Raw genomic sequence first — 19,270 nt, 5'->3', positions numbered from 1 at the left:
CCCTGCGAGTGTGGTGGGATAAAACCATTGACATTGATACTCTAATAGTCATTCATTTTCATATAGAGAGGATTGATACATGTGATAAGAGTAAAATAATGTCTTAGTCTTTGGTGCTTCCAATATGATTAATGTATGGAACAAACTAACCCTGCGAGTGTGGTGGGATAAAACCATTGACAATAGCTTTGGAAAGCAGTAGAAGATATCACAAGTGCATAACCTACCATAGCTTGATATTTATTCTAAATCCGAATAGTCCATTTCATATTAGTATCATGTATAAAGTGTTTGGTGATGATATAATAATATGTTTGTTGTGTGTGAAATGTTTAAATGAGTTTATTATGATTTTAATTTATTATAATATTTGACATTAAATATATGTAAATATGTTTTTTTAATATTAAATATATAATAATATTATGTTTCATTATGATTTTAATTTTTAAAAATTAATTAATTGATATTAAAACAATAAAAATATAAATACAGTATACAAATATATTTCTTATCCAATAAAACAAGACAATAATCTTATACCATCACATATAAGATAAAGATGAAAATAATTTCTTAAAACGAATATATATATATATATATATATATATATATATATATATATATATATATATATATATATATATATATATATATATATATGGATGGTTCAATTTCTAATTGTTGGAATTACAAATTAATTCAGTTGAATTTTTCAAATTATAAATTTATATTAAACTAGTTTTTTAATAAATAATATAAACATAATGAATATTTGACTAAAAATGACATGTATAATTGTAATAATAATTATTATAATAATGAATTATAATTTTATATTACTTACTATTAAATTTTAACATGATAATATTTTATTAAAAATAAATTTTAAATTTTAAATATATTTATGAATTTATAAATATTAAAATAATATAATTTTAAGCATTAGTACAATTTTAACCTGTTATCCAAATCCAAACGTAATAATTTATTTTATACAATTTTACTTATCCAATCTAATCCACTTTGTGATTAAATTTACTTGAAATTAGATTCAGATACAACAATTTTTTGGCTAACCCCTTCTTCCCCCTCGCATTCCATTCTTAACTTAAACCTACCCATAATATAGTACAGAGAAACAAACACACATAAAACAAACACCATTTAATAATTAATGTTATCCTTTGTATTCTGTACTACTACTAATCCAGGTGAGCAGCAGAAAAGACAGTACTGTCAGTTTCCTTTTACCAATGAATTAATTAATACATTTATAAAAAAATATATATTTGTAATCCCTCTGTATAAAAGTTAAATTTTACCATTCTAAGATTAAATTATAATTTAATATTACCATACCAAGTTTTATTAAAATTAAACAATGAGATTAAATAACTTACATTTTAATATATTTTGAAAAGTATATATTATATTAGTTTTAATATATATAATAGAATATTAATAATTGTAAACAGTGTATATTTAAAAATGTAACTTATGTAAAAAGATTCTTATCAAATAATAATTTTAAAAAGTGTAATTTAATTGAAGATTATTATATTATGTAACATTTAGTAAACTTTATATTAATGTAACTCGATAACTTATCATGCATAATTATTTAGGAATATATATTTTATTACATATTTTGTAATTTTTAACTATTTATTTATATATTTTTTATCTTGTGTTTTCTTAAGTCGTGTACATAATCAATTTTATATTTATGTTATTATTATTTTATTTATGTTTTTGTTTTCTTACCATGATATATATTTATACATTTATTTTATTTTTCTTATCTATCTATTTTTACTTTGCATAAATTTTGAAAAACTAATATGAAAAATGGGTAGATGTTTCAACAATAATTTTTCACACTAAATCAAAGATAAAAATTTCAGTAGTCAATTTTTAAGAGTGGGTTGTATAATCAAAGAAAATATCAATATTCTCTGATCAAAAGTTCTATTATTATTATTATTATTATTATTATTATTATTTATTAGGGGTTTATCCTAAATTGTTGGTGTAAAAAGAAAAAGCATATCTAAATGACCCAGACAAATTGGTCATTAATAGGGCGGGGCCAGGAATGTTGACTCTGTACCTAGCTTCACCCGAGGGACACACAAATTCATCAACCACGCCTGATTCATGGCTCCAGAAACAATCAACGGTAAAAGATGAGAATCCAAGCAGAAACAAGAAGAACCTGCTACACTGGAAAGCAACCCAACCCAAGAATTAAAAGGTGAAGACGCGAAGCCCGGTAAACGACACAAGGGGTCAGACTGCAACACTGAGTCTGACTAGTACAATACACCAAACCCTACCCCACTTCCCATCTTCACACGCACCCTAACCCTAACCATTTGGTCCACGCCGTTAACCATGGTTACTTACTGCTCCATTCCACGGGTTAGTCTACGAACACCCTTCTACTCGCTCAGTCAAACACCATCACCACCACCCTTTTTTAAACCTCACTCTCTCTTCTAGATACCTACACGTGAGATTCTTTATTATTAATTGCAGAAAATAATTGTATGTGTGTTATGGGAACGGCACAAGATTGGACAAACAAAAAGAGAGAAGACGAATTAAACTGCTTCGGTTTTTCTGATTTGGTTATTAACTTTTTCATTTCACCATAAAGTTCAGAAGCGTGTTTGGTTGTTTTAATAATAATGTTTCCGGAATTTGGATTATGGTCAAGATGTACCGGTCTACTTGCTTTTGACGTATTGAGATAGAATTTGCATTAGTAAGGAGGAGGAATCAGAAGATTTTAGTGTTGTTGTATAATATTGAAGTGTTTTTTAATGTTGTTGTGTTCCATTAGGTTTACTGATCTATGAAAAACGATGATCTAGAAAATTGTCAGATATTATTATTGGAGACAGAGTTGTTGGGGTGGTTGCTATTATTTGATAGGGAAGTGTTTATGGGGAAAAAGAAACGACAAAAGACAAAGGAACTTTCGGTAGCGATAGCCGAGGCTTCATCCAGAGAAGGTGACACGGAGCATCATCATCAACAACAACAGCAACCTCAGACTCCACGAAAAAGAGGGAGACCTCGTAAGGTTGTTGTTGTGGAAACGGAAAGCGAGGGGAAAAAAGTGGAACCAGAAGCTTCTGCAACATCCGAGAAAGAAAAAGAAGAAGAAGAAGATGAACAGCATGTAAAGCTACAAGAGGAGTTAACATCAGCATCGGCAACAACATGCACGATGATAGTTACAAAGGAAGGGATTCAACTCCCAAAAGGGGAACCCTCGAGAAGCAAAAGGGGCAGACGCAAAAGCAAACCCCGAAAAAGCACTTGAAAATTATTACCTTTTCTTTATAATTTTTCACGCAAGCTTTCAAAGAACTTTTTCTTCAGATTCTAAGGCTTATCTAAACCCGAGTGTTAAGATTATATATAGTCCAGGAGAACTTGAATGCAGTTTTCATTCCCAGAACTTGTTTTTTATGTGTGATTGCTATAATAGTTTATAGCGATCAGTTTAAATATAGCTCTTGGATTTAAATTTACTTGGTTTGTTACTAAATATGTTGTCTCTCAACAGTACAAATATTGCTTCATTGTTTGTTTTTCTCTTCCCCTACAATTCTTAGCTGTTGTTCAGTTGTTTTTGTCATTGGTTTTTATGTCTAGGCTTTTCTTGCTATTGTGCCAGATCATATCAATATGATAAGGGCTGAATAGATTTACATCCTTTTTCTATATAATGCTTTCTCCCATTTGTCTTTTTTTTTTATATATATTTAAATAGTTTTATTTGAAACTATTTTCTTTTTCTTTTTTCTTAATTATTACTTTTTATATGCCTTTTAAAAGTATTTTGTAAAGGGTAAGAAATTTTTTTCTTAATTTTAGTAATACTATTGTTCAATTTTCTATTTTACTCATTTCTTTCTCCAGTTAACATAATAAATACGAGTTTAAATTATTTAAAAATTATTATAAAGGCTAAGGATATATGATCGAAAACCAAATATACAACACCATTTTCAAACATAATAATTGAAAATACAACATTGATTTCAAACATAATTAGTTCAAATATATATATATATATATATATATATATATATATATATATATATATATATATATATATAGAGAGAGAGAGAGAGAGAGAGAGAGAGAGAGAGAGAGAGAGAGAGAGAGAGAGAGAGAGAGAGAGAGACCAAAATCATTTCAGAATTATTTTAACTAACTAGTAATATATTTATATTTTTAATTTGCTGAGCATATCTTAAAAGTTAATGTGATAGGAAAATTACAACATGCATACGGATTTTAGAATTTAAAGTAGAACATGATTCTAACATGATATTTTTAATAATATTATATTGTAAAATTTGTAACAATAAATACCCACATAATACATTTTTAATACGAATAACATACAGTATAAACATTAAAATTAATAAAAAAAATCATAGAAAGAAAATAGAATTTAAAAAGACGAAAAAAATGATAAAGAGTAGAAATAATCATAAATATAAGCATAAAAAAATTATAAAAGAAGTAAATAGTTATAAAAAGTAGAATAAAACAAATTTAAAAGCAGACAAAAGCACATAATTCTTTCACAGTAGCGTAGAGTCATGATTTAAGTATAGAAAAGCTTTTGTAGATGTTTAAACGACTTAAGACTACAAGTTGTCTAATTTTTAGAGAAAAAGACTATGCCAACTTCCAACCCTAGAAAACTACCCACCTATCCGCTTTTCTAACTTAGTAACATTAAAGTGTTTGGGATGTTGATTTGACTATGATAACTTCTTCTTGTTTCATGTTCCAATAGTTTATTGTCGTGACTTTTTCTACCAATTGTATTGTTTTTTGAAAAAAGAAATATTTTATAAAAAAAAACATTTTGACATATAATTTACGTTTATTTGATTCTTTTTTTACTCTTTTTGTTTTTAAAAAAGCATAATTTTTTTATAATTATTTTATTTTATATTGTATGTGAAATGAATATAAAAGTATGTGATAATTCTATTACTTTATTATCTATACCAAAACTAAATATTTAAAGAAAAATTGTGTTAATTTTTCATGTGATGGTTTGAAATTATATTTGTTTGTTAAAAAAAATACTTAAGTTGTCATTCTCAGTCATTAATCATTTATATATTCAAATTATTTTGATTATACAAAATTGTCTTTCTCTATCGTTGATTATCCCATTCGACTATAAAATCAAACATATAAATGATTTAGATAACCTCTTCAAATCATTTAATTACTTATTTGAATATCTAAAGATTCATTTGAATACAATAATGATTTAGCTAACTTGTTTAAATCAACCTGTTTATTTTGTTAGAATAGTGTTATTTATTCTAATAATTCAAAAATTCTTGACATACTTTTTCAAATAGCCATACTTTGAAAGTCATTCTTCCCTTTATCAAATCTTCTTCCAAAACATAATCTTTTTATATGTATGTTTTTTAAATCTTATACTTTTTTAAGTATTTTGCGTGAATTTATCTCGACCCACTGTTTTCAAATATATATTTTTTTGGGTAATTATCTTTGTACATTATTTAAAGTTTTGCAACTTCAAACATTATTAATTGAATGTGGATCTCATATCGTTTTATTTTAAGTTTTATTCAAAAGTATATCCACTTATTTTTCGATACAGTGTTGTAAAATATTTTTAGTTCGCTTCATTTTTTTCCCACTAACCTTTCAAATTTTGTCATTTTCCGATTATGCTTCTTGAATTATCTATTGTCTTATATCATTTTCACATTTACTTAACCTACAACGGATTCAAGTTTTACTTCAAATATGTTGGAAGAAATCATGCATAATTATGATTCATTAAATTAATCTTTACAATATGTTATTTAAGTTCTTAAAAAATAAATATGAATTACCAAGTCTTTTTCAAATAATTAAATCACATGAAAAAAATGACAAGTTAAATAAAAATGAATAAAAGAGGAAGTATCTATTGCGTTTTATGGATAAAATGTGAGCACATATGATTTATAAGAGAGTGTGTGGGAAGAGATAGAGAGGTATTCTTATTTTTCTACTATAGTAAAAAACATAATAAATGGTTATGCAAACTAATTCTCTCTTCATTCAAAATTTACAACCCTTCAGTCCCTGCTCCTTCTTATTGGCTATTTATTTAGTCATTCAGTTATAAGATTTATAATTCACAGCAAAAGACAAAAACTTAGGAGAATGCTTAACGATTGAATCTGTAGGGATTCTGAAACTTGACAATCACAAGCAAAAATAGATTTAGAATTGGATAAAATGAAAGAACACTAACAATCATTTGCTAAGAAATTTGATTCCGCTTGCAAGGGACCAAGTTGAAGAGAGAAAACTTTTAATTTCAGAAAGAGAAAACTTTTAATTTCAGAAAGGGGTCAGGGAGTGAGAGACGATAAATGTGTCTAGAAATTAAAAAGATAGAGAGGGTTGACTCAGTTTCACAGAATGAAAAGTGATGTGACACGCCGAGCTCAATCTAATTTTAACGGCATTGATTTTGGAATGAGAAATTACAGTTTTTTTAAGAACAAGAATAAAAGTGTCCAAAGTTTAAAAGAGAGACTAAATATAAAATCTCATATGATAATTGAGAGACTAAAAACATATTTAATCCTATTTTTTACAACATTAAAATAAGTATATATAGGTATATTTTAGAGGCACAGAGGGTAACTAAAAAAGCTCAACAAAAAATGCAAATCTTTTGTCTCTCTGAATTTGCACTACAATACAAATTGACAACCTCATTAGGATATCATGCGAGTGGAATAATCCAACATTAAAATATCTTATACAAAGGTAGCAGTCGATAAACTCGCGAAAATGAGATAAAAGATAACATAAAATCTCAGTTTTATGTTTAGTACATTCCAAAAATAAACAGAATTGGATGTGATATTAGAAAGTGATAGATTTGCACTCCGCTTTCATCAAAAGTGAAAAAAATAAACTCCATTCTGTTTTGTCTGGCTAGTGCCCTTTCTCTATATTAGTTATTAACAAAATATAATACAAAGAAATTTTAGAGGAAACTATATACTGCTTTGCCTTTTCAACACAAGCACAAACCTATGTTATTCTCTCATTCTTTATGAACTATTGATTCCTTAGTGACTCACTTTCAGATATTAGATCGATTGTCGTAGGTGAACCTGTTGCAGAAGTAGCTGTAGAAATTGAATTAGTGGGTGTGTGCTGTCCTTGAACCTCTTGAGAAGGTTGCATCAGATTTGTATCAGAAGCCTTCTCCTTTGAAGCATTCATGTTAACTTTTATCCTGCATTTGCAATAACTCAATTTAATATGCTTCTTTCAATAAGCTAACAATGATCTATTGTTTGTTACTCACTAAACCAAATACAAAGAACACATAATGTCAGCTAGTAACAAATTGATCAAACTAAACTGGTGTGCATCAGATGAGAAATAAGAGGAATCCGATCGAGAGCTTACTTGTTATGGATATTGACATATTCATCAGTTTCATCCAATATCTCCTCCTGAAATACACAAAGATTTAATGAAGATGAATCAACCCATACAGCTAAATTAAAAGGCAATAGAAGCAAAACTGCAACTTAACAAGAATAGTAAATATGAAGCTCTTAAGGCTCTAGCAACAAAACTGCCCATCCTAGCAGTTTGAAACATCTTCATGTAACAGGGAAATAGTCCAGCAGAATTCAAATCATGTAGTTCCTTCTTCAATAACTATCTAAAAAATAGCACTTAATCATCCATACTGAGTGGAAACAAGGAGGAACCACTGATGGCTAATTGTGCATCGGCAGAAGATAATTAAAGGTGAATATAGGGGTGAAAAAGCTAAAAAGAATATCAAAACAAATATACAGGATTAAATACTTTGGAGCACAAACTGCCAATTCTAAATGCACTAAAGCATCTAACCTGAAGAAGCTCTTCGATGACATCCTCCATTGTAATAACACCAACAACTACTTCATTGGGTGGAAATACTGGCAGGGGCGCATTATCAAGGTCCAGGATGCAATATGAACACCCTCTATGTCGCTTTTTAAAAGCAGGAGTTGCTGGTGGACTTTTCTTTGCTTGTTGAGAACCATCAATCTTAGTAACAGTAGCCAAAGTATCACCTGACTCCAATTTATAACCTAAATATGCAGCCACAGTGAGGTATAAAAAGGTAGTCACTAAGAGTTTCACTTGAGACCGCAAAGGATCATAATACTAAAGAATACAATTGAGAATATATTTAAACATACAGAAAGAAAACCACAAAATTGTGAAGTAAAAAACCATATGGTTCTGAAAATAACCTTCAGAGAAGGAAACACATATCGAACACAAATGACAATTTCTAGGTATAAAAGCTTCCTCAAATAACCAGGAAGGTAACAGGAGGATTAATGACACTTTCAAAGGAACTAAAGTACAGTTTACCATATCCTGCTTTAAGAGTTCAACAAATTGCAAACCACACATAATATTTCGAAAGCACGTACTCACCAAAGAAACTGAAATTTATTCTACATTTATTTAAATCTCTACCTTTATCCAAGGGTGCATTCTCTCCCTTGTTCTTATAGTTGTCCCTGAGGTCATGCTGTTCTCCATCTTTAACCTTTTTTGGGGCCTCGTTTTTACTGTTCAGATCCTTATACACTACTGCAATATGACTATGACCCTTCTGAAATTCGTTCAAAATATCATACAGAGGCATGTTCTCTGAAACACTGCAGGATGAAGAAACAATGACTACCTTGTAATGGCAAGCATCAACCATACACATGCGATCTAGTTAGTATGTAAGGACAATGTATCTCATCTCATGTGTGAAAAAGGATTACCGAGGAATTTTTCTGATGACCATTTTTCTTAGAGGAACTGCAGCCTTTGAATCAACCATAAAGAGATTTTTCACCTGCGCATAAAAGTGAACCGAAGATTAACTAACAAAGAATGAGTGGCATAATCGTGCATATCCGGTGGGCTAAGGCTAATGTTTTTGTTATCGTTAAGCGACATAATAGCGGATGAAAGTGCAGGGTTTGCTCTTTTTTACCATTTCTCCCGCAATCAATCTATTTTATTCCGGAATCATTTGACAGTAAAGTTCTATTATATATCAGTTACACCACAATCTATTACCACGTATAACATAAACAATAATCATAATCAGGTCTGTAGAAGATCTCAGTCAAGCTTTTTCATTCATTTGGTCGTAAAACTTCTGCGTAAAGATCAGATTTACATATTTCTCATGCATTTTACCCGAACAACCATTATAACAGTAAAGGAAAAAAATGAGTATAATAGTATGATATTGTTACCATTTGAGGTAGCCAAAAAGCACCAACTTATAAAACCAAACAAATAAGTGAAACTTGACTCAATAATATTCACCAGAATATCAAGTCATCCAATATGATTACAAGAGTTATAACAAACATTAATTATGGACGTTATCAACTAGCCATCTATAATCCTGTGCATCTATTTACAAAATCTGAAACGGAAGAAAATCAGATAAATTACCAGAACAAGTCCAATAATATTAGTTTTCTCTCCTGCATAAACTGGAACTCTACTATGACCAATTGTCATTATCGAATTCAGTGTCTCCCTTCAGTGCAAACACAAAGGACATGATTAGAACAAAAGAAGACATGAGAATAGTGGAGAGAACATAAAGAATTCACAAACCCACAAATTTAGAGTTGCATCCAGATCAAGGGAAAATGCCTTTGATATGGGAGTCATGGCATCTTTTGCAGTCTTTTCTGTCAACTCAAGTGCCCCAGTAATGATGGTCGTTTCGTCATGAGTTAAATCTCCTCCTTTACCGGCCTAGAAAAGAAAACAATCGAGTATCCATGTTACACGAGAGCACAAAACAGTATGAGACTGAAATAACTTGGACATATTATAAATTTGAAACCAACGCTCAAAATATTATACAAGCACGTCTTAAAGCATTCAAATGAATATAAGGGCAAAAGTTTTATAAATCCTCCAAAACTTGGATCTCCAAATTTGCAATTATATATATTAAACACAAACACCTCATTTCCATGAAAGTTCACAAAAGTCTTGAGCTCTGCCCTCTTCAAAAGGGCAGCATGTCCTTTACCCAACATCCAATCAAGAACCTGAAAACATAACAACCTCCATCAGAATTTTCTTTTAATACAGTAATCTACAGTTTTTGACATGCATATCCCCTTTCAGATATATTCTAGTGTGAAATAGCGTGATTGGTTTCCCATTTTAGATGTGTTTTTCAGAAACTTAAAATTACAGCTTTCGCTTCTCAACTGTGATTCCCTATTTCAAACTTCTCACCAACAGTTTGCAGTGGTAGCAATCCATAAGCATACCTTGCTGATTGGATAAGAAACCGGGTAGAAAACAAGAAGAAGAACACGAACAAATGGAGCCAGCGTTGCTCCAACTGTCAATCCATATCTTGTGCAAATTGCCTGCGGCAATATCTGCACAAATCATAGAACACGGAACCTCATTCAACAAAACAGTCCAACTTCGATTATCCATATGACACGAATCAATAATTACCTCTCCAAACATGAGGATGAGAGTGACCGAAATCAAGACTGCAGCAGCAGGATGCACCAGCGAATCAAGAAAAATGGGAAGAGCCTAAAAATAGAAACATTAAAATCAATAATAATAATATTAATTATTATTATTATTATTATTATTATTATTATATTACTCTTATTAGTTATTTATTATTATCATTACTATTATTATCATTATCATAAAGAAAGGTTAAATTGGTTAATCGACAATACCTCCATGGCTAAGGAGTTTCCAATCAGAAGCGTGCAAAGCAGAAGATGCTGATTCTTAACCACTGGATAAATTTTCGCTGCAAAGAAATAAGAAAAAACGATGAGTACGAAGCAGTGATACTAAATTAGAATTGTGCAGGAAAAGGGGATGGTACGAACAAGCGTGAATTCGATCCTGAGGACGGCCAGATTTCATGAGAACTTCGAGGTCGACGAGTCCGAGAGACATGAGTCCGAGAGTGAGACCAGCCATTAGGCCCGCGAAGCAGACCAATCCTACGATCACCAACACGTACAATGAGAACTTTGTCCCGCAGCACGGTATCTCCGCCGCCATCTCTCTGAGAAGACACTCTCTCTCACACACACACACACTATAAAGAGAGCACTGCACAACGCAAAGGTTGTTGGCGTTCTCGTATTTTAAGGTCAGAGGTTAGGCGATGCTGATGTGATCAGCTTTTTCCTTCACTGTTTTGCGGTTTCGGGAGTTGTTGTGTTTCTTACATCAGAATAATGTGTCTGCGTATGCGTATGTACATGGTATAAAAATAATAATAAATGGTAATAATGATGAAAATACCTAATTCCTTTCTTTATTCTTACAGTGCTGGTTGACTGGTTTTCCCAATTCAAAGGCTGACTCGTGTCACTTTTCTTCTGCTTTTACTTTCTTTTCTTCCACATAGTTTTTTTTTCTTTTATTGGTAATTGCTTTTATGTCTTCTCTCGAAAACTTAATTTTCGAACCTAAAACCTAAAGTGGAAAAACATAAATGAACAAGTCACTTGAATAAGTATCTGTAGTGACATTTATTGTGATGAGATTAACCAAAGATATACACAAAAATAGATAGAAAGGTGTAACAATTATTAGAAGGAAGGACCACCACAATGGTGGAGGAATTTAAAAGTCCACAAATTATAATTTTTTAAAATAAGTAATAATAACTTAAAATTAAAATATATATGCTATAAATTATAACAATACTTTTTTTAATATAAGATTTATTGTAATATACAAATATCAGTCATACAGAGGGAATTTTAGAATAAGGTATTTTTGAAAAGAACATGGAAAAAAAATTTAATTCATCTGAAAGACTTTGGCTAAAATAATAATATTTTTTATTAACTAAAACATTTAGACTTTTTTTTAAGGTTTAATGTCTCTCTAGGTCCTTATTTTGGTCCGGAATCTTATTTAAGTCCCCTTTCTTTTTGCCGTCTCAATTGGATTCTCATTTTTGTAAAATTTGAGCAATTAAAGGTCTGCCGTCAAATTGGACAAACGATCGTTTAATTGTGCGTTACGTGGCATGGACAGTGTTTTCACTAATCACACGTGGAATTAAAAAAGAGTTTTGTATTAAAAATTTGGATTGAATCAGATTTAGGGAAGGGCAAAGTGGAGAAAATGTAAAAAAAATTTAAGTGCAGCCCCAGGGTCGCGTAAGGGAAAACTCTTTCCCATCTCTTCTCTGTTCCAGTTAAAAGCAAAACTCCAGAAGCTTGAAGCTTCTTTCCTTTCTCCTTTGACGCAAACAGACTCAACGTTGGGGGAGAGAATATTCTGCGTTTTCGAGCACAAGCAGAGACCTCGTGGAGGGGCAGCGGAGGCACGAAGATAACAAATCGATGGAGCAGCAAGGTCGCAGCGACTGCACGAGGACGTTGGTCAGTCCGCTTCGTGGTGCAAGGAGGGAGGGTTCGTTTCAGCATCTCAATGGCCGTTCTCGTGGGTGGTGCGGATCACGTTCTTGGTTGAGTTTCAAATTAGGGTTTTTTTTTTAAATTGAAATTAGGGATTTGATTCATCTGTTTTCTCTGCAGATTGATTCATTTGGGAATTAGGGGTTTGATTAATCTAGGAAAGGTCAGGACTTGGGATTGAACCAAGTGGCTTATGATGAGTCAACCATGCCATCGTCTGTATGTTCTTGTACCGGTGTCCTGAAGCAGTGTTACGAGAATTCCATTCATCTGTAATTAGTGGATTATTTGATGATCTTCCACATCATTGCAGCATTTGTGGCTTTAGACTTAGATGGTAAGACTTGATTTCATGCAAATTTCTTATCAGATAACTTGATTTCAAGTGTCCCTGAGATGGTAAGACTTACTACTTGATATTCGTGGACAGAAACGGGGTTTTGTTTAAGTTCAATGTAACACACCTTTCACTCACAGCATGATGATGGAACATCAGAAAAGCTTGGATGAGGGAGATAAATGCTCCAGAGATTAATTAACAATATAAAAACCATAACTTTAACGAATGAGTTTTTCCACTTTACCCTTCCCTAAATCTGATTCAATCCAAATTTTTAATACAAAACTCTTTTTTAATTCCACGTGTGATTAGTGAAAACACTGTTCATGTCACGTAACGCACAATTAAACGGCCGTTTGTCCAATTTGACGGCAAACCTTTAATTGCTCCAATTTTACAAAACTAAGGACCCAATTGAGACGACAAAAAGAAAGGGGACTTAAATGAGATTCCAGACCAAAATAAGGACCTACATAGACATTAAACCTTTTTTTTAATTTGTTTTATCTTATTTCTGCAAATGATTGTAAAAAGTTATCCACACTTTGGTCAGAGATATAAGCATCAATTAATTATCTTATTACTGATTAGTGGTTATCACTCTTCCCACGTGTTAAGCACTTCATTAATCTGTCTCTCCATAAAACAAAGGGCAATCTTAATGGTGTTGTTTTATAATTAATTCTGAAGTTGTATTTTAATAGTGTATATTTTTTATTCTTTTTTGAATGTGGTTCAAAATTCTTTTCATGAATTAAGAAAATGTAAATTTAGTTGACTTTTATGGAAATTTGTTTTCACTGTTTGGTTGAATATGAAGCCAAAATATATGATTAAATATTAAGTAAATATTAAACTGTGCAGTTGAAAAAACAAATATTAAAATTTAAGTCTACTTTTTCTAAGAGTCTTAAATATTCAAGTAGTTAAAATTTATCTTTGATCATCTTTTACTACTGTTTGATCGAATAAAGATGCTATACGTAAAAATTACTATGGTATTTAAGTAAGTGTATGTGTGATAGTAATAAATGTAATTAATTATTTAAATATTAAATTTGTATTTATAAATTTTGAGGTAAATTTTTGATTAGTATTAATTTATTTACAATCAAAACGATAATGATCTAAAATATAATTATTTTTGATGTTAACTCTGTTAGTAATTGGACCAATCATTTCAAATCGATTTATACCATAAACTATTAACTGTGGAATTAATAATTGACCGAATTGTCATACTATAACATCATGTAAAGCTATTTAAAAATAACATTTAAATATAAAACAAAAAATTTCCAGTTATGAAAAAGAGAATGATACATCATAGTTATTACTTTTTTATCACAAGCTTTATTTCGTGGAGTTTTTTTTAATAATTATAAATAGTTAAAATAAAATAGGTATCTGTATTATCATGTAGCACGTTATCATCATTCTAACTTGGAAAACCTTTGAATAGAACACAATATCTTTTTTTTCCTCTTATATTGGACATAGGTATCTGGTTATTTCACAAACACATGCAAGTTATTAATTGACACTCATTATCAATTCAAATCAAGACTATTTCAAAAAGGTCAAGAATGGGGTCCTCATATTCAATGCATAACAGTTTTTAAGTTAATTTATAACTAGATAATAGTATTTTTATTTTTGAATTTCCATTAAATATTTTTTTATCATGAAAAAAAAGAAATTTATCTTCTGCTAAATAAAAAAAGTTAAATTTGATACTTGACACAAACGCCACACACAGAGAGGAGTCTTTAACAATGCAGAATTATTTAAAAAAATCTCTGACGGTGTTAATTATTACAGAAAATTATGTAATATTTACGACATTTAATTACTTCCTAGAATACTAAAATGGAAAATAAATACAAGTGGGCACATAGTTTGATCTTTTTAATAATTGACACGCTGTAATTAAGCAAATGTTTAATGTCTCGGTAGATCTCTATTTTGGTCAGAAATTTTAAATAGGTCTCTTTTCTTTTTTTGTCTCAGTTGGGTCCTTTTTTATGTAAAATTTGAACAATTAAAGGTCTACCGTCAATTTGGGCAAACGGCCGTTTAAATGTTGATTACGTGGCATCACATTAATGAGACGTGGCATTATAAACTAATTTTGTATTAAAAATTATGAATGTATAGTGATGTAATCAGTTTTTTGGAAGGGTAAAGTGGGAATAATAAAAAACTTTAAGTGCAGCCATCACCGCAACCTCCATGACCGCCACGCGAAGCCTCCCTCGTCCTCGACCTCCCTAATGCCGCAAGCCAAATTCGCATCTTTGTCATCTCCACCAGAAACGTAGATCTGCAACACCTCCATGGCAGCCACCAGGGAGCAAAATCTTCTCCATCACCATCGCCGGAGCACCGTAAGCTTTCTCCTGCGCACACCATCATAAATCTCATCAACACCGAGTCGCGAGTCCTCCATGACACCCAGCAGAATCGCGAATCGCGCCACTCCTCGCGAGTTCGTCATCTACATCACTGGACCTGTAAAGCAAAATCTAGAGAAGAACAGAAATGTCAGTCTCTCGCTGAACCTCCGTCGTGGCGCAACCATCTCCCTCACGTCTTCATCGTCAACCTGCAAGCAGAAAACCACAAGAGGCGCACCACCAGAAACCAACCCAGAATCTTCTCCACCATCACCAAGCATTATCGTTGCCGCTGTTGAAGCCTAAATCGCCTCGACCACCATCGCACTGCCACTTTCTCCTTCGTCTCCATCAACCTGTGAACACAGAATCCAATTCGCGGTGCAGGCAGGAAAGCCTTCTTCCAACATCCAAAGCTAATTTGTTCCTCACACGAACCCTACCCCCAATTTTTTCCCCAATCTCAATTACATTTGTCAATTAAAGGGGTTTGCACTTAAAGTTTTTTATTATTCCCACTTTACCCTTCCAAAAAGCTGATTACACCACTATGCATTCATAATTTTTAATACAAAATTAGTTTATAATATCACGTCTCATTAATGTAATGTCACATAATCAACATTTAAACGGCCGTTTGCCCAAATTGACGGTAGACCTTTAATTGCTCAAATTTTACATAAAAAAGAACCCAATTGAGATGAAAAAAAGAAAAGGGACCTATTTGAAATTCTTGACCAAAATAGGGACCTACCGAGACATTAAACCTTAAGCAAAAGAAGAAAATTAGAAGTCAATAAAATATTAATATTTTTTATCAGTTAGGAAGATTTTACAGTTATTTTTATACGGTAACCTGGGATAATATTCCTGCAAAATGGTTCTCTTGGATACACATTTCTTGGCTTCTGCGTCTTAGTTCTTACATTAAAATATTTGAATGAGATGGAAGGACGGTTTTGCCCATCAGTTTTGTGCATTCATTTTTCCTTTTAACCAAATTAAAAATTTCCAACTTGTGTACATGGATTCAGGAATTAATTTTAGGAACATGTGTAAACTAATTCTGAAAATAGTTTTTGTTTTGAGAGAAGTCTCTTACTAAAAGCACTCCAAGTTGTCTTGAAAATCGAACATGCTCCTTAATGGTCCTTTATCGTCCTAGTTACTTGTTCGCTCTTCCTCCTCCTTGTCTAAGTTGTGTGGGAGGATACCTGTCAACGCTCAAGTTAGTAATATAACCGGACGGTTAGCAAGTGATGATGCATATGATGTGCATCGTCCCTCTAAAGTTATACTTGAGACCTTTATTTATATTAATTGATGATGGACCTTTACCTTTCGCTGACCTAATGATGGCTCAATCACATCTTAATCTGCATTAGGGACTTAATGAGTCATTACTAATTGGTGCGGCCTAGGTGAACAACCATGGGAGGACATCCAGAGAGGTTGGTATGGGAGGACGGCCATGGGAGGACCGTACAAAAGGACGACCATGTGGAAGGACCGTACGATCATAGAGAGGACGGTACGGTTTAGTTTTAACATTAATGACATCAGATATAATGAAGTACGATTATTGGATGTGATAAAAAAATATTTTCTTTAGTTGAAGTTTAAGAAAAATGTTTTTTTTTTAATTTTATTTCGTTGAAGTTTTATTTTTAAAAATGTTTTAAATGATGAAAAAAAAAATATTTAAAGTGTGTTTAACCTTAATTTTTAAAAGATGAAGATTTGTATATGGTAAGATCACATACTTGTGTCTTTCATTTAGTTTAAAATAACAGTTAATAGATGAAATAAAATTGTATTAATGATAAAAAATGGAAATGGAATAATTTTGGTGTGATTTAATTGGCATATATTGAATATTCGTTTTATGATTCCCACGTGAGTCGAGAATGGATGCAAAAGAACTTGTCCCTAACCTAACAAGCTCATAGTGAGTTGGATGAGTGAATATATTGATTCATTCTATATCACAGAGTAGCTTAGTGAATAGATGCAACAAACCTAATAACACTAATACAAGTTGACTTAGCTGATAGCAAAAGTTGTACTGTATAAAGAACTTCAAGCTGGATAATTCTTTCTCCCTATGTAGGGAGGTTTTTGCATTTATGCGCTTAGCTTACCAAAATAAGCAAACGACTTTATAACATTTTTGAAAGAGATACTTTATAACAACATTCTTATTCATGTACGGATAATGAGCACTAGAAGAGTGATTTTTTATGTGAGATTCATGGTAAAGAGAATATGAGTGATACTTAGTAAAGTCTAACATCCAAAAATAATACGAAGAATGAAATAACAACAACAATAATAATATACTATACAAATGAAAAGTTAATTTAAGATTTGTAGGACAATTTAATAAATTTATTATGTACAGGGAATTGTGTATCATTGAAGAATTTATAGTTATTCACAGAAATATAGATTTGCTGTCTCATATACAACATATTATTTTTTTATTGGATGACTCACAAAAGTGGTATTAGAACCTATAGTTCTTCTTGAGTACCATTTCAGACGACTAATCTATGAATGAAAAAAAATACGAGGATTTCTCATATCGAAAATAAGTGATACCAATGTAACAGGTAAATCCTAGATTAAATGAATATAAGACAGTTGAACACCAATAAATCTTAATTTGCTATGATGCCGTGAAGTTTTACCTTTTAATATGTGATTATAATATTAGCGTGATGCCTAAAACTTGAATTTGATGACACCTACCTTGGGCTTTAGCCGGTATAGAAATTGATCCCTAATATATAAATTTAAAATAAATAAAGTTATATATTTTGATTCGAATTTTTTTCAGTATATTTGTATATAAGTATGGCTTAAGTTTTAATTATTTATAAAAAAGAAATAAATATTTAAACATTTTAAAAATAAAACTCACATAAAAAATGTCACAAACAAAATAAATGTCGTGCCGACAATGCCTATTAACGCACGAAGACGTGACCTTCTGGCTCAACAAATACAGCTCTTGCATTGTCTTAGGTAGTATAGGTATCTTGCATGCGGTTAAGTTTGAAAAAAAATATATTTTTTGATTACATCAGTTGACAATTTATTCTGAAGGATGTTTTAGTCATTAGAAAAAGTGAAGTTTTTACACTATTAAAAGAAAGAGAGTGATTGAAAAGTGAAATAGTAAATATAAAGTGAGTATAAAAATATTATCTTAAATAAATTTCAGTATACGAAGAAATTAGTCCGGGAGTCTTACTTAAAAAGGAATTATAAATGGAAGATGAAAGTGGTGATAATTAAAGCATAAATGAATGGATAGGTTGAATAGTTATTTTGTTGTTATCCAAGTTGAGGCAGGCACATGTGGCAGTGGTCGTAATTAGTGGGAACCACAGAATGTCACTTTTGCGTTTGAAAAATGACAGGCGAGGGAGAGAAAGGGTCGGGTTATGCAGTTGTGGTAGTCGTGGACTGCATTCTTACCTTGCCTTTCACTAAACCAAGAAGCTGAGGCATCCCTTATTGTGTGTGGTTCTCTTTTCCTTATCTCTACCCCCAAAATCTTTAAACTTCGCTATATATAAATAAAATGCATTATCTTCTTCACAAGCTCCTCTTAATCCCTTGTTTTTGTGTAACACGCAAGAACCATGTCAGATAAAGTGAATGGGTTGCCCGAGGACCAAGCGTGGCAAGAGCTGAAGCTTCCAGACTTGCTCAACAGTGATGCTGTAAGAGAAATCCATGCAACGATTGAAAAAGAATGGGATTTCCTTAAGAGGTCAGCTTGCCAAACTGCTGCGGGAAGGGCTCTGTGGAAACATGCCATCCATGATCCACTCGCTGATTTACTGGCAGGGGAGACTTACTTGAGAAACCTCCATGAAAAGATCAAGAACGACCGCCTCAACAATGCTCGTGAAATTTCTGGAGTCATTCTTGCAGTACGAACCCTCTGGTTTGATTCTAGGCTAGAA

At 31.5% G+C, this 19,270-nt stretch overlaps 2 protein-coding genes across 2 annotated transcripts; one reads left to right on the top strand and one right to left on the bottom strand.

Moving 5' to 3' along the window:
• The first annotated feature begins 2,411 nt into the window (after window positions 1-2,411).
• Window positions 2,412-3,605, top strand: LOC124840853 (uncharacterized). The gene has a single exon (XM_047316982.2). It carries the CDS (start codon window positions 2,861-2,863, stop codon window positions 3,332-3,334), a length of 474 nt encoding a protein of 157 aa, XP_047172938.2. The 5' UTR covers window positions 2,412-2,860; the 3' UTR covers window positions 3,335-3,605.
• Window positions 3,606-6,865: 3,260 nt separating this feature from the next.
• Window positions 6,866-11,361, bottom strand: LOC148202394 (DUF21 domain-containing protein At1g47330-like). Its single transcript, XM_088110048.1, has 12 exons — window positions 11,004-11,361; window positions 10,845-10,921; window positions 10,606-10,689; window positions 10,410-10,523; window positions 10,095-10,181; window positions 9,740-9,879; window positions 9,568-9,655; window positions 8,880-8,953; window positions 8,581-8,765; window positions 7,960-8,183; window positions 7,504-7,550; window positions 6,866-7,327 (listed from the first exon to the last, which is right to left on the bottom strand). Exons 1-12 carry the CDS (start codon window positions 11,179-11,181, stop codon window positions 7,147-7,149), a joined length of 1,479 nt encoding a protein of 492 aa, XP_087966174.1. The 5' UTR covers window positions 11,182-11,361; the 3' UTR covers window positions 6,866-7,146.
• Window positions 11,362-19,270: the final 7,909 nt, after the last annotated feature.

Source organism: Vigna umbellata, chromosome 3 (genome assembly GCF_029865625.1).
Source record: "Vigna umbellata cultivar VRB3 chromosome 3, Vumbellata_1.0, whole genome shotgun sequence".
Lineage (NCBI taxonomy): Eukaryota > Viridiplantae > Streptophyta > Magnoliopsida > Fabales > Fabaceae > Vigna > Vigna umbellata.
Note: the sequence above shows the minus strand (reverse complement) of the source record. Positions and strands in the feature narration are given on the sequence as shown.

Excerpts from the sequence above, each read along its gene's own strand:
- LOC124840853 (XM_047316982.2), top strand. The coding sequence starts at position 2,861 with ATGAAAAACGATGATCTAGAAAATTGTCAGATATTATTATTGGAGACA.
- LOC148202394 (XM_088110048.1), bottom strand. The coding sequence starts at position 11,181 with ATGGCGGCGGAGATACCGTGCTGCGGGACAAAGTTCTCATTGTACGTG. Across the intron at positions 9,880-10,094 it reads TGAACTTTCATGGAAATGAG|GCCGGTAAAGGAGGAGATTT; the intron begins GTGTTTGTGTTT and ends TTTCTTTTCTAG. Across the intron at positions 7,551-7,959 it reads TCATCGAAGAGCTTCTTCAG|GAGGAGATATTGGATGAAAC; the intron begins GTTAGATGCTTT and ends TGTGTATTTCAG.